The 16,116-nt window shown below is 39.5% G+C and overlaps 1 protein-coding gene across 3 annotated transcripts in view; it reads right to left on the bottom strand.

The window, feature by feature from the left end:
• RFC1 (replication factor C subunit 1) overlaps window positions 1–14,756 on the bottom strand; it is a 73,048-nt gene extending 58,292 nt beyond the window's left edge. The window contains exons 1-4 of one of the 3 annotated variants that reach the window (XM_084626149.1): window positions 14,625–14,756; window positions 5,100–5,228; window positions 2,936–3,011; window positions 597–716 (exon numbers count right to left, since the gene is read on the bottom strand). In XM_084626149.1, coding sequence (XP_084482275.1) covers window positions 597–716; window positions 2,936–3,011; window positions 5,100–5,228; window positions 14,625–14,642 — 343 coding nt within the window. In that variant the 5' untranslated portion in view covers window positions 14,643–14,756. Of the gene's footprint in view, window positions 1–596; window positions 717–2,935; window positions 3,012–5,099; window positions 5,229–10,437; window positions 10,569–14,624 lie in introns of those variants that run through there. The other 2 variants (XM_084626150.1, XM_084626151.1) reach the window with 2 other exon arrangements.
• Between the last annotated feature and the right edge of the window lie 1,360 nt (window positions 14,757–16,116).

The raw sequence follows: 16,116 nt of genomic DNA, 5'->3' as shown, positions 1-16,116 counted from the left end.
AATATATGTGTTTTTTTTTAAGAGTTTGAAAGTCAGACTCAAGGAGGTAAAGACTGAAAACAAAGCAGTTTTGCCACTAACGTTAATGAAGCAAGCAGTTGCAGGAGAGAAAAGACTGGCTAGTCAGATACCAAATGAAAAGCTCTCTGAAAACTTAGCTCTGTCATTTTAGAAAGAGTGCTCATGAAGAGCTTAAGTGTTTGGAAGTTATCCTTGACCCCCAAGGATTATAAACACATCACTTGAGGAAACTGAAAAGAGTGCATTTGCCAATTCCTGAGATGACATCCCTGACTAAACCAATGGAAACAAGGAGAGATGGTATATGCCTGACCAGAACCCAAGCAAGACTGACCACCATTTCCAACACCAAAGGGAGAAGAGGACTCTAACAGCCCCAATGACCACTCATCATCCCATAACTTTTAGCCTGTTGCTAGGCTAGCAAAGTCTTCAATGGCACATTTCTAAAGCTTACCGGTCTCTTTTTAAAAAAAAAAAAAAAAAAAGCATTTCTCCTTGAATGTTATGTTTAAATATTTAGTAAAAGCAACCCTCCCATAACAGCTGAATATATCATGTGTTTCACACATTACCTGTCTCTGAAACATAAACAACAGGATCCTGCTTAAGAACTTTATCAGGTTTTGAAGAGGATGGTTTTCTCTCTGGTGGCTTCTTAGATTTCTTTACTGATTGCATCTCCTCTTCTGAATCTGTATTTGACCACAGGGAGAAGTATTATTTTCCTCCACATACATACAGTCTTTAAATAATAGTCCAACACATCAGTTATAAAAACATCCATCTGTGGGAGAAAAGTACTCTGCTGAAGCCCAGAATACAGAGAAAAATGAAGCTGTACCTCTCTAATTTAAGAGATCTGTGTCATGGCCGTCATCCTTCGACTAGGACAAGGACTAAATGGGACTTCCTCAAGAAGCCATCAATCACCCAGAAGAACTTTTGTTCAACAACAAGAAGAATTCCCTATTACCCACCCCAGGAACCAAGCATGTTGCTTCTGCAGTGGGATGAGCTGAAGCCTGAAAATTAAACTCCAGTCTGTGACCCAGGGACTTTTTTGTACCAACTGGCAGAATGCAGACAGGGTGCACGGTATTTTACAGGGATCTGCTGGATCAAATAACTCTGCTGAGAGCCAGTAATCCATTGATCATCATAATCATTGCAAAATGTATGAAGATAACATTTAAGGAGTTGTGTGTCTATACTGAAGATTATGTTCTTAAGGCAGATAACCAGGACGTAACAAGTCTCTGAAAGGTTCCTTTCAGGTAAGGGGTAACAGACACTTGTCTCCTCATCTGGTCATTGTGGATTGTGAGCATCACAATGTATGCCTATTTGCATACTGAGCCAGATGCTTATTAAGCGATTGCAAAAGGACTGAAAAAGCAAAGGGAACCCAGCATATTTGCTATATGGTTACTGTTCACAGCATGACGTGCGTGGTTCAAGGGAACACACTAGCAGAACAAGTATTTAGTTTTTTAAACACACACAAAACTGGCACCCCTACATTTCTCTAAGAATGAAATGGTCAACAATCTCAGTGACTGAAAAGCCTGCTCGTCTTTTAAAGCATTTGGAGCAGTACTTCATTTTTCTTCCCCGTAATGGAATAGGAGATTAACGCTCCAGGCACACTGCTAACACTCAGCAAATTAATAATATATTACAGGTGGCAGCTGGGTTTCATATACTATGTGTAGCACCGAACATTAATTTAGAAATATTTCCTTTAAGGCTCCCCAAGGCTATAAGGACTAGCTTAATATACAATCTCTTCAGTTTGATGTATTTTCAATATTCAATGACAACATTCTGGCAGGCTTATTTATTTATGTGTTCTGCAGGTTTAGCTCATCCCATTGTTTTTCTTTTAAAATTAGAGCAACCTTGTACTATTGAACCAGTGCACACACACACACACAAAAATCAATAGTCTGCAATGGAAGACACAAGCTGTAGGAAAGCCTGTAATCTTTTCTTCAATTTCATGATAACTCCAGGAGGCTTCAGCATCCAGATGGGGAAGAAGTGACAGTAACAAAGGGGGAAACCAGAAAGCTTCCAATTTTTTTAAACTTAATTTAAAAAAGAAAAAACTGATAGATAAAACTTTTTTAAAAACTTTATTTTAAATTGTATCTTCTGGAGGATATTCATTAGAGTGGGCTGAACAGTCCTTTCAATTAAATTTTACATTTTTTTCATATTCTGAAATTTAAAATATGTAAAAGCAGCTAGAAGCATGGGACAAATGCTTATCAAGGTCTGTGTGTCAAGGCAGATACAAATGAAGATGCAAATTAACTTTGCATGCCCATTCAATATAAAATTAGTAAGGCAGGCCCCAATCCTGCAAGTTTTTCTACATCAGCAGACTCCTGCCTGTCACAGAGCAGACAGATCAGATCTCAGAATTGGAGGCCTTAAAATTGAAAATAAAAATTCTGTCAAGACCTTTAAAACAGAAATCATTCTTTATAGCAGCCATTTAAAAAGATACTGAGTAAGCTAGTTCTAATCTAAACTCCAAATCTGGGTTATTCGAATTATTGACTGAGGTCTAGTGAAAATTATTTTGTATACATACATAGGGTTAGCATTTTTAGCTGATGTTGCTACAGATGCAATGCTGCATTTTGTGATATTGAGGAGTGTCAATAGAAGACGTAACTGTTCATAGTGATAACAGCCAAGCAATTAATGACTTTAAGCAGTGAGAATCAAGAGCATCTTGTGTTTAACATGCTTTTATTTCTTCTTGAGCACAATCCTTCAAGAGGTTCTTTTTTTTTAAAAATGTGTTGCATTGAGGGGTAAGAATTGCCTGCTAACCCTCAATTTTAACTGGCAGTACCGCAAAAGAAACAAAGCAGCATTCTAAAGCAGTAACAAATTTTACCTGAATCATAGATTATCCTTTTTTTCTTGTTTGTCTGCTTTCGTTTGGAATCATCTTCATTAGATGAATTCTTCACCTAGTAGTAAAAGTCCATTATTTCCACTATCAAGTTCTTTCTTGCTTTCTTTCTACACCTACTACAACTTCTAGTTAATTAACTGTATTAGATTAATTTCTAGCAGAAACCCGGTAATGTCCAAGCATAAAAATAAATCTAAGAACTTAAACTATAAGCTTTCAGTTAAGTGGCTATAAAATAGGAATACAACAAAGAGAAGCAAAGTTCATTATATTCCACAAAGATACCAATTTGAAAAAAAGTCAAAAAATACACAGGCTGCAACTGGAACAAATAAAAGCTTAAACAATTAAAATAATCAGACACCATCTTCAAACATCGCTGAAATTTTAAACAGCTTTGTGGAATTTGGACAACTAATCTAATCAAAAATAAAACTGTCAGGTACCTCCAGAAATAAAGAATGTACTAGTCAATACATTATTTGTTTGCTCCCCCTCTTTTAACATAACTGCCATAACAGATAAACCAGTGATCCCATCTAGTCCAGTGTCCTGTCTGATAGTGGCCAATACCACACACTTAAATGGAAGTTGTAAGAAATGCCATAACAGACAACTGTACAATCATCTGTCCATATGGGAGCTTTCTTCCTGACCCAGTCAAATTGGTGGTTGTCTTCTGACCTGAAGCATTAAGGGTTATAACACTTCTAAAAATAAATAAATTAATTAATCTTATCTAACATAACTTTGTATGTTCTTATTATCCACAGGAAATGTTCAACTCTATTCTGAAATCTACTAAGCATTTTACCTTAATTATTCCTTCAGTTCCACAACTCAATTATGGGTTGTATAAAATAGAATTTCCTTATCAATTTTAAAATTGTTGCCTTTCAATTACATTGAACAGCTCCTTGTTCTTGTGTTACAAGCCAGGGTAAAGAGATATACCAAATTCACCTTCTCTATACCATTTATTATTTTGTACCTTATCTTCCCTCTCATCTGTCACCTCTTTCAGCTAAAACAGTGACAATCTTTTCAACCTCTCCTAATTCAGAAATCTTTCCATGGCTCTAATAATTTTTGTCACCTGTCTCTGAACCACCCCACTTTGTTATATCCTTTTGAGATAGCATAACCAGAACTCAACTCTTCCTACTCATTAATTACCCTAATTTTAAAGATATCTCATTACATATTTTCACCCTGAGCCTACAGTGAGCTCCACATGAGTAGTGCCCTGAATTATAGTGGTAATCTTTTCCCCCCAGGCATTAGACAATGGCAGTAATTTAAGTGTAAAGGCAAGAATAGTTCGGAAGGTGAAGTACGGCAGCTTATCTTAAAAATACATCCTATGGACAGCAATTTAAGTTATGTTAAAGGTGCCTGGGCATGTAAATGTGTGCTCTTTTTAGCACATTTATAAATCTAAATAAATGAGGGTTTGCCTTGGCAGAGCTCCTTACATAATTAGGACCTTAGCTAGATTTGCTTTAAATATTTCATAGGATTGTTTCCATGACAGTATCACAATCTCCCACCTCCCCCGCCCCGCCCCACCCCCAAGCATATGGAAAACTAACAATTTCTTTCTCATAAAAGAAAAAAAAGTTACAAGAAAATTGGGGTGCAGAAACAGAAGCAACTTCTGCTATGCTAACTCCAGTCTCAGCACTATTTTCTTTGCTGGAATTGAGAACTGTGTTTGCTTGGTTTTGCTAGACAAACTTGGTTTAGGAAACATATTTCTTTTTTTCGACTTCTCATTGCCACGTGAGACATAGGACCTAGGTTGAACGTTCTTCAGGAAGTAGGAATACTGACCACAGTGGAGGACTATGTTACTACAGAATACATTCCATAGTGCCATATTAAATATGCAGGTGAGATTTTTGCTTCTGGTACAATATTAGTTGGAAATGTCTCCCTGACTCTGCATAGGCCAATTAGATTTTATTTTGATTTTGACTATAGAGAAATGACAAACATTTTATGAATAACTGATGAGAAACCACTGAAAACATTTAAACCAAGAACACAAGTCAGTTGTAAGGGGAGAGCCACAGACGTGCACTCCCATACCAGAGCAACCTCCAAGCCCAGAACAGCCTGCAGCTGAGGAAAGCAAACTGACCTTGATATCCTTTGTTTTCTTCTTCCCATCTGAAGACTCTTCCCCATTTTTGGTTTTCTCTGTCTTTTTCACTCTCTCACATTCATGTTTCTTGCCAGTAGATACAACCCCAAAGAATTTTCTGATATCCTAATAAAGGGGGAGAGGGGATTTAAAAAGGCAACACACAATACTTTGACCTTTCACTCAACAAAAGAGCAAGATAATTTTAAAAAAAGCAAATTACTCTCTCAACAACTCTTCATCCATTCACTGATCTAGAAGTTTTGCTTAAAACCTGTAGAGCTGAATGTACTCATATCTAGTCAATACAGGTCTTACAGATGCAGAGCAATCTTTGCTCAGTTGAGGCACACATGGCAGCAGCTTTCCTTTCCACTACAGATCATGCCAAGAGCTCACTTTTCCCTTAATGGAATATCTCTGCCAGCCATCCTATTGCAAAGCACAATACAGAATCACATTATTGATGGGATAAAGAACAACAAACAGTTGCAATTAGCTCCAAAGAGATTCAGTAAACTCTGACAAGTATAGCCCAAATGTCAAAGAGTCTTTTATAGATCAAATGAATAACTTAACTGTGGGGCAGAGCCTAACACAGATGAAATTCCGCAGCAAAGCCCACAGGTAGCTGCAGAATATTGAATCCCAGCACCCTCCATCTTTTCAGAATCTGGGTCAATTCACCCGGGCTCTGGCATCAGCAAAGTGTTTGGTATAGCTCTCCAGCTAGTAGGTGTCTGACCATTTTTTCCAAATTCAAGCAATGTTAATCAACCTAAAGATCTCAAAAGGGTAACATATTTATGACATCTCCTACCACGAATATAAGAACAAAAGGACCTTTCTACCTGCAAAAATAAAAGGTTTGAACTTTATGAGGCTCTTGTATGAGCATATAGCATAACCACAAACACAGACCCAACATCTATTAAAACATCCCTTAATATTTCAGACTATTTACTTAAAAAGGGAATCCTCTAGCTTGTTATACCTGTTTACAGTCATTGTCTCCAGGGATAGCAGCCATTTTAATGGCAACCATTATAGGAGCAGCATATAATCATTTGGTCTGAATTTATAGCAGGCGGAGGGTGTGGCTTGTGACTATATTCTACCCAGGTAACACTACTTTCTGATTTACCCCCTAGAGATTTCAGCTAAGTAGTTTCCCAGGAATACTAAGACCAGCAGAATTTTCTCAGAAACTGTGAGTAATACTAGTTCTTTGAATTTGTTTTAATATTATTTCTGAATATTCACACAAGTTTGTAGAGCCACTGAGAAAGAGCCTTTGTCAATTCCTTATTCTAGATAAGATTGATTGAAAGTATACCACTCTGGCTCCTTTCAGAGTTGGAGTTAGAAGGCCAAATAGAACATGTGATTTGTTAACAAGAATTAGCATTTTTTTCCCCCTGATAATACCTGTGACTTATTTATTATCAGGTTTTGAGCTGCCTTCTTGTTTTAGAAGGTTCACTTTAAGGAAAACTTGGACTTGCTATATTTCATTTACAACTAAGGCACTGACCCTGTAAGCAGATGTTTTTGGATTTAAGTTAATGGCATCCTATTTACACAAGTGTCTCCCCATGTGCATCTCCTTAAAGGCTTGAGACCTAAATAACTAGTAGTATTATATTAGTGTTACTCTATTTTACAGGTATTCTGTCACAGTAATTTACAAGTTATAAATTTCTGACTATAAATGGATAGTTCTAAAATTTAAAGGGACATTGTCAACCTCAAACAATGACTGAAGTAGCTTCAAGTGCTACATATGCCTCTGAATCGTCATTACCAATTTTTATAGTCTTCACAATGATACTTTTCTCTTACCTGTTGATGTGTGAAAACTCCACCCAGGCAGAGAAAACTGATTACAATCCTGCCTGGCCCCTTTGGGTTCAACCCTTATACATTCATTACTACTACAAAGTAAACTAATTAGAAGGAAATTTTCACTTTTCAGTAACAGTCCCCATAGGTAAAAAGAAAAGGAGTACTTGTGGCACCTTAGCGACTAACCAATTTATTTGAGCATGAGCTTTCGTGAGCTACATGAAGTGAGCTGTAGCTCACGAAAGCTCATGCTCAAATAAATTGGTTCGTCTCTAAGGTGCCACAAGTACTCCTTTTCTTTTTGCGAATACAGACTAACACGGCTGTTACTCTGAAACCAGTCCTCATAGGTGTGATAGAAGTGATTTTTAAGTTAGTTATATCCCTTTGAGTATTCCACCCATGACTTAAATTTAAACCAATGACCTGTTAACATACCTGAGACCTTAGCTCCTTCTGTGCTGCTGACACATTTGTCATAATAAATATGAATTGATCTACATATTCTGCATACATCAAGTTATAAACCTAAACTCATGATACATGTGTATGTAGACAGGTAAGTGACTTCTATAGCCAAGTCTTTAAGCTTTCGTATCCCTTGCAAATAAGTAACTGTTAATGCTGTAATCACAGATTTCTGCTGTAACTTTTCTAAAATGGATAATAAAGAGGAATATGCATGGACTACTTGTTTGAGCTATGCAAATATTCAATATGTACACACAGTAGAAATCACTTTGCACTAAAAATGTTGTTGGGATGGACTAGGTGACCAAATAAGGTTTTGTCTATCGTTTCTTTAACTAAATATACAGGTGAATTAAACTTCCTGGGGACTTTTTAAACCAATTTCTCATTAAAGGGACATATAAATTTGTTTAAGATCAGTGTAGAATGTGAAGGTTTTGTGAAAATCTAAAAATTTCACAGCTGTTTATACTTCAGTTAAAAGTTTAGTTGGGATTTAAACACATTCTTGTCCAGCATTTTCAACCCAAACATAATTACAGCCAGTGTGCATGAAAACCAGACAATGACTCTGACTAATCTGTATTTATTGGCCACACTTAAGTGCAAAAAGTAATCACAATTGATAAAAAAGGTAGACTTCACCTTCAGTTTTAATAACAAAGTCTGTATGTAATTTCCAAAATTATTTAACCTTACTTGTTTTAATCTCCAGGAAATATACTAGCATCAGGATGCTAGTTATAAAGACAGGTTTCAGAGTAGCAGCCGTGTTAGTCTGTATTCGCAAAAGGAAAAGGAGTACTTGTGGCACCTTAGAGACTAACACATTTATTTAGTTAGTTTATTTAGTTATAAAGAGATTCTCTTCCAAGTTGCTGTATTGATTTTTGGTTTCAATCTTCTACCTTGACTTGAGCAAATGGTAGTGTTTCAACCAAAAAAAGCATTTCCATAGATCTGAGAGCAAATCTAAGAGTTGGTCTTAAACTGACATTTGTGGTTCCATGTAAATTTTACAGGTATTCAACAAACACTCACTTCCTAAAGTCTGTCTAGGGCCAGAATGTCAACGATGCTACTATCTCCCATTCTTTGAAACAAAAACATAATTAAGAAATTGTTTGAAAGTAACATGTTTCCCCCAGGGAAACATTAATTCCCTTTTTAAATTAAGTTCCCTGGTTCATTCAAAGCTGTAAAAACCCAACCCATGAAATAACTTTCATATTCTGGTTCACCAAGCAAACTGCTTGTCTTTATAGAAAACTCCCACCACCACTGAACTCCTTTATTTTATTTTAAATACTATGTGCTGTTTTAAACAAACAATATTATGGTATGTTTAGTTTGAGTTAGGACATATTTTGTCTCAAAACAAGCTACTGACTCTCCTATAAACTTCCTTGAAGTTTTTTAATATTTGTTGTAAAGTCTACCACTTTCCTTTTATCATGTAAACTGCATCAATATGCAGCTTAAATACAAGACATCTGTGACAGATTGGGAATTTTTTGTAATATCTTTAAAGCCTATGTGTGCCTCAGTTTCCTCTGTACTTCACATTGCACCCACCAGGGCAAAAGGGTTAACACTGTTCCTGGAACGGTGTACGAGACAGATGTACCTGTCACCTTGCTGTCTGGGTGGAATGAATGGTTGTCAATGAACTGGTTGAAAGGGACTAGATCAACAGAGGGTCCATAGAGACAATGCAAGGCCAACTGACTGAAAAATCAAAGCTCAAAAGTGGGAAGCTTCAGCAGGTGGGGTTGTGAACTCAGCCATGGCTCTTCCTGGAGAACAAAGGACTGAGAGGTCACCAGCAAGGGATAAAGGGTGGGCTTCTGGGAGAAGCTGGCTTCTCCCTCTCCTGGAGCTGTTAAAGGGAGAGAGAGAGACATGAACCATGCTGGAGTTGGACAGCTTGGATGGCACTTGCACTCCCTTAGCCAGGATGGACTATAATTTGAACTTTCTCCTCCCTGGGTACATATACACAGGAATAAAAGCCCCATGGTCACCCCAAGTCATCTGAGTTGGGCTTGCAGGGCTAAAAATTGTTATGTCAATGTTCAGGCTTGGGCTCAAGCTCAAATGTCTACATAGCAATTTTTAGCCCCGAATCAACTGATCTGGTTCAGCCATGGTCTTTTTTATCCTCATGTAGACCTAACCCAAGGACTTTGATTCTATATGACTAATAAATTGTTACCTTGTTTTGAAAAGGCTGCCTGATGTTTCTGCAGTGAGAGCACTGCGTGCTTAAGTACAGTACAAGCCTCCCACAGGGCTTAGCAGGATTTGCTGCCAAGAGCCACAGAGAGACGTCTCTGCTGATGCCCAAAGGCCCAGTCTCAGGCCACAGGCCAGCCCCTCTGGAACTGTGTGGGTCCTTGGGGCCTAGCACACTGAAGAGGTCACTCCCAAGGAACTGGTTACAGGCTGCGGCACACCAGACCTTGTGGATCTGTGACAATATCTACCAAAAACAACAGTATCTTGGACCGATAAGTAATGTGGTGACGCTAGTAGAGGAGTGCCCAAAGCAAAGTCTACAAAACACCTAAACTGCAATCCATTGGTGCTTTCTTTAGTATATAAGTATGGCTCAGTGAGACTAATGATTTTTAACAGACAAGAGACAGTGGATTATTTGTCTTTAATGGCTCGGTAAGCGTTCTTGTTTCCATTGCTGGTGAACTCAAACAAGCATCTTCTATTTATCCATCAAGCACTGTTCATGCAAATACTATGGCTTGTCTGTTGATAATAACCTTGTGACCAAAAGGCAGTTATCTGTAGGCTTTTAACTTCAAAATTTGTCTCCCTGTGTTAACACCATGTTCCATTCTCTTGCTGTAAATCATCCTTTGATCCCCATATGAAGGCAGAAGTATCTTTCTTAAATTGCCTAAAATTAGTTTCTCAGCAAACTGCCAAAGCTTCAAGAAAATAACATATAAGCCTTCTGAACACACTTTCTGAATAAAGGCTTAGATTTGAGTGCTTAATTTACCTTAACGACTAAACTAAAAGACTGTACATATTCTTCAAGTCTCCTCTGTTTACAATCTTCAGCATTGCTATATTATCCTTCAAATTCTTCTTCAGACATCCCATTTTTTCCAGAGGAAAAAGATAATCTTGTTAGAAGCTATTGGACTGTAAGAGGTGGAAAATCCAAAACTGTTAAGACTGAAAAGGACATCACTATGTACAGATAAAACTATTATTTTATTATATGAAACTAAAAATAGGAGGAGCAAAATGGAACTTACTTCATGCCATATATACCTGGGAATAGCAAAAAAAAAAAAAAAAAACCCTATAGGCCTGGTATACAAAAGACTTATTGCTAGGATAGCTATGTCTGGAGCATAAAGAGGTGTGATCCCGGACTATCATAGCTGTTTCAGCAGAAGTCCCTACTGTAGACCGTATTTATAACAGTAAATATGCAGTTTTGTTGGTATAGTTTGTTTTGCTTCTGAGCACTGGTTTTACTACACCAATACCAAGCACAGCTTGCAGATATAATTGCACCCACACTCTGAGTGCTTTGCTGGTATAGTATACCAGTATTCTTATACAAACAGAATGTTGCTCGGGTAGACATAGCCTAGGTAAAATCAGAACAAAACAACTGTCTGACTGGTCCATATCTTGAGTTCAAACCACTGAACTACTTATTAGTTCTAATTTAATCCTAAAATGGACCACTTCCTTCCCTTTTCGTTAGGATACCAACCTAAAAAGGAAATGTTCTGATTGATCATACTTTTCTAAATGTCATACTGTATATTTTAGTATTGGTATATGAGCAAACCTGGCATTATATGCATGCTAACTTCTTGAAATGCTGTATGAAACTAACATTTTTGAAGAGCCTCTTGCCCTCTGATGGATATATATCATCATCAGCACCAACACTACTAAAGTGTTGGATTTTTCCTGTGCTTATAAGTGGAGGCTACTGCCATCCAACAGGCAACAGTCAGGTGTGATTCCTCACTTGCCTAGAAGCAGCTTGCCAATCTCTTTTCCCAAAAAAATCATAGGGAATAAGCCCCAGTTACAGCCACCAATATAGCTGTCGTGGAGCAAACCCGAAGGACAGGCAAGCAAAGCTAACAAACAGTGACTTGCACTGAGGTAGGTTTCAAGCCATGGCTAAACTCCAGTTTAAAGCAGTTTGCCTATTTTGTAGGAGCGGCTTTCAACAGTGATTGAACACAAATGACAAACTCCCATTGTAGACAAGGCCTTAGTAATTGGATTCCCTTCCCTTATTTTAAATACTGTTTTCTCTCACGGAAGAATTCCATGAAGTTTTCTTCTTGCCTTGCTCTCAATAGTTTGTTCCCTTCAGAATCTGAAACAGGATAAGCTCTGCCTCTCATGGGACAACTGTCTCATGCATGTTACTTTTCTTCAGTGCAATCAGTAGTAAATTAAACCGAAGAAGTATATAACATTTGTCTGGAGTAAACTAAAAAACATGAGGCACAAAGGGAATTTTCCCAGAGGAACTATGAAAGAAGGATTCCTGATATCCTATATCCAGTTCAAATTCCTATAGCACGGTGTTAAAATAAAAGGACAGAAAATGCTGCTGTTTTGTGTTTGTGCCCTCTGACTGCAAACATTAAGTAACTAAAGCTGGAAATAGCCAGTTTAAAATGTACCTTTTGGACCTCTTCATATCTAATTCTAGTCCTGCACAAGTCTGGTAATAGTCTACACTTGCAAATTTCATTATGAAGAGAGCACAGCTCAGTTTGAAACCTTAAGTAGTTTCACTACAGTTCAAGTATTAGTTATTTAACACTGTGTGATGCAGTTATGAAAAAAATTAATTATGAAGCCCCCCTTGCAATTTCACTTGGAATGACCCACTCCAGTTTGGCTGCATAATACCTCTTTCTTCCTGAAAATTATTTCAAAAGTATTCCAAGCTCAAGGCATCTGAATACTGTATAAATATATACTAACAAGTTTTCAGAGTGTACCAAAGTCCTATCCCCACATAATGCTTTATAACTTAGATTATGGTAGTACCATTTTGGGTACCTTCTAAACACTATCCTCTGCCCTGAATAGCACACTACCTTAAAAAAAAATTCACACACACACCCCAAACACCAGAGAATTTTTTTGCCACAGTAGAGGTGCTATTGCTAATGAATTAATGGAAAATTCTCAGCCTTATTGTACAAAGTACCCTCAGTGTCCTCCACTGAAGTTTTGCATCTCAAGACTGTAGGGTAAGACAGTGAAGATCCCTCCAGCCCTGCTAATCTCAAGGGCTGAGACGGGAGGCTAACAAACTGATTGTGGTCACTTAGTTTGAAATTTGAACCAAATCAGTTTTGATTTGCAACTTTGGCTATTTGAGTACAAGAATATGAGTGGACATGAGCTCTACTGCCTAGTTTTACCACAGAAGTTTCATCAATTTAATTTTTCAGTTTAGAAAAACAATTTTAGTTACACAGGGATTTTTCCCAGTTTAGACTCTGATTGGTTTAAAAGTGGTTATATCTGCTCATTTGCACCCATATAGTTTCAGGCACATGCAAACATATATATAAAGCCTTCTATATCAATCAATTTAATTATCTGCACACAAAGAGCTTGGCTCGAGGGACATCCAGGAAAAATAATCCTAAAAAATGCATGAACACCTTCATTCACAATTAAAGTGGCCTTAAATTGGTTTAGCATAATTCATTTCCAAAAGTGGAAAAACTATACCACACTGGGTATATCTACATGGGAATAAAAAACCCACAGCTAGCCTATGTCAGCTCATTCAGGCTCATAGGACTCACGCTCCAGGGCTAAAAATTGCTGTTTAGATGTTCAGATATCCATCCTTGCAGTCTCCCAGAGCTTGGGCTCCAGCCCAAGCCCAAATGTCTACATAGCAGTCTTTCAGCCCCAGAGCCTGAGCCAGCTGACAGTCCCACTAGGTTTTTTTATCCTTATATAGACATATCCATTAAGTCCACTTTAATTCTGAACAACAGCATCCAGAGATTTAATACAGGTTAACTAATCTACTTCAAATACACCCCTTTAATTCGTATTAATTTTCCTGGATCTCCCTATGCAGGCAAGACAGCTCAAAAATTGCTCCAGACTAAACTGTTTTAGAAGCCTACCTTCAGTTAAATCAGTGCAAATTACATAAAGCAGGCCTAAGAAAGATGATATGATCAAGAGATAAACACTTTATTATGAATAATCTCACTTTAGCACCATATATGGGTAATGGATGGGGAGAGGGGCTAAATAGATGCATAAACTAGACCCCAAATAAAGCTGTTTTAATTCACACATTTAGTTACTTAAGTAAAAATCTGTACATGGACACCCTTAATTTGGATTAAGTATCCTATTTACCTTGATTTTTACTGACACATTAAAATAGGGCACTCAGTCCAAAATAAGTGTCCATATATAGACATACTGAAACTACTAAAATTGTGATTTAAAACAATCATTTATTTTGGTTCCAGCTGGTGTGTCGACAGGAGAGCCTAGCATGCTATCCGTGTCCTAAGTAGGGCTCACAGGATCACATGTGGAATACAAACTTAATCCACTTTAGTATCTCTAATATGTGGAGCTTGGCCAGTGGGAGTTTGAAAGAATGACTTCCCCCAGCCCCTAAAACACCCACAAAAAGGCCAGAAGGCCCTTCCAAAGGGGAAGTCAGTAACCCCCACAACTGACTTTAGCAGCACAGGGGAACGTTTTCCCCCTCTCCAGCAGCAGCGCTCCCTCACGTTTCCTAGAGGAATAAGCACGGTCTCTGCCCCGACCACGGCTTTGAGCAGCAAGAGCCAGGACACTCGCTGCAACGCCGCTCACTGCTGCGGCCCGGCCGGGCGGCACAGCCGGCGGGGAGCCTGGGGAAGTTTACCGACGCGCGGGGGGGTGAGGTGGGGGGGGTAAAGGGAGGCGGTTCTGGGGGAACAGAGCGGCAGCAGACTTCGGGGGGGGGCAAGAGGGCGGGACGCAGCTTCATTTCAGAGCGCGGTGAGGGAGCCCGCCTCACCGCACAGCGCTAGGTCCCACGCCTGACCGCGCTGGGCTCCCCCGGGCCGGCCGAGCGGGAGAGCTACCGGCACCCACGCCCCGGGGAGAAGGGGGCGCCGGGGCCAGCTACCCGGCTCCCGAGAGGGGGGAGATACCCACCCCCGCCGCGCTCACCATGTTGCCGGGGGCGGTTTATCTCGTTAGCAGGTAATAACGGGGGGCCTTCCGCTCCATCCCCCCTTCGCGCCAACGCCAAACGTGCGGCGCGTGGGGGTGACGTCACCGACGCGACGGCTGAGGCGGAGTACAGATTGGAGGGGGAGGAGGTGGGGGTGCTGGAGGGGGAGGGGCGGTGACGAGGTGGGAATGGGGGTAGGATGGAAGGTGTGGGACTGGATCCTGTTAGATATTTAAAGGGATGGGGCAGACACAGGGTGACAGATGCCCAGTCCAGGTGCTTAATTTCCTGCTGGGCACTTTACCTCTCAGCTTGCCTGGGGAGCGTGTTGAAATCTTTTGTTTACAATCACATAGCATTATAGGTAGGGCCCTACCAAATTCCCCCTACATTTAGGTCAATTTCACGGTCATAGGAATTTAAAAATTGTAAATTTCATGATGTCAGCTATGTAAATCTGAAATTTCACAGTGTTGCAATTGTAGGGGTCCTGACCCAAAAAGGAGTTGGGGTGGGGGGAGAATCGCAAAGTTATTGTAAGGAGGGTTGTGGTATTGCCACCCTTACTTCTGCACTGCTGCTAGTGGGGTGCTGCCTTCAGAGGAGGGCACCAGCCCAAAAGCCTCTGCTTTCCAGCCACCCAGCTCTGAAGGCAGCACAGATGTAAGGTTGGCAATACCACTAGCCCCCCTCCCCACAAATAACCTTGTGACCCATCTGAAACTCCCTTTTGAGTCAGGACTCCCAATTTGAGAAATGCTGGTCTCCCCTGTGAAATTTGTATAGTATAGGGTAAAAGCCCACAAAAGAACAGATTTCATGGCTGTGAATTTGATAGGGCTGTAGTTATAATGAAATTATTATTTGAAATGTAGTTTAAAACAATCACCATGTCCAGCACAGTGAAATGCCTCAACCCTGTTCTGAGTTTCCTTCTCTGCATCCCTCCCCACTTACACCTCAGGCCTAGCAGGGTCCTGACTCCTGAGAAGTCATGCTGTGCTGATGAACCAACTCTATGTAGAGGAGCTGCTTTCAGCGGAAGCAGTGGGCTTTTCTTCATCTTCTCCTGCTTTTACCTCAGTCTTTGCAATTTTCATTTGTCTCCAGCTGAACCATCTTTGTCTATGCCCTCTGCCCAGTTCCATCTGTCTATCCTATATGGGCCCACATCACCCAAGTGTTTGAACACCTCATAGACATTCATTAATTAATCCCCTATATGCTAGAGTGAGGTAAAGTATGCATAAACTAAGTTTAGGCCATCAAAAGTGCCATGATGGAAGACCAAGAAAAAGCCAGAGTGCTGCAATCATAGTGAGTCTGTCAATTTTGAACCAATGAATCAATAGCAGTGCTTAAGGGTTTTTCATAATATATTAAGGCCTGGAAGTAGGTCTCTTTTGTTTTGTTTTGTTTTTTGTTGCTTTTTACCTTTAGAAATGTCAGACGTTAAATCTGGTCTGTCTTGGT

The sequence above is a fragment of the Lepidochelys olivacea genome (genome assembly GCF_965140295.1).
Source record: "Lepidochelys olivacea isolate rLepOli2 genome assembly, chromosome: 4".
Classification (NCBI taxonomy): Eukaryota; Metazoa; Chordata; order Testudines; family Cheloniidae; genus Lepidochelys; species Lepidochelys olivacea.
Note: the sequence above shows the minus strand (reverse complement) of the source record. Positions and strands in the feature narration are given on the sequence as shown.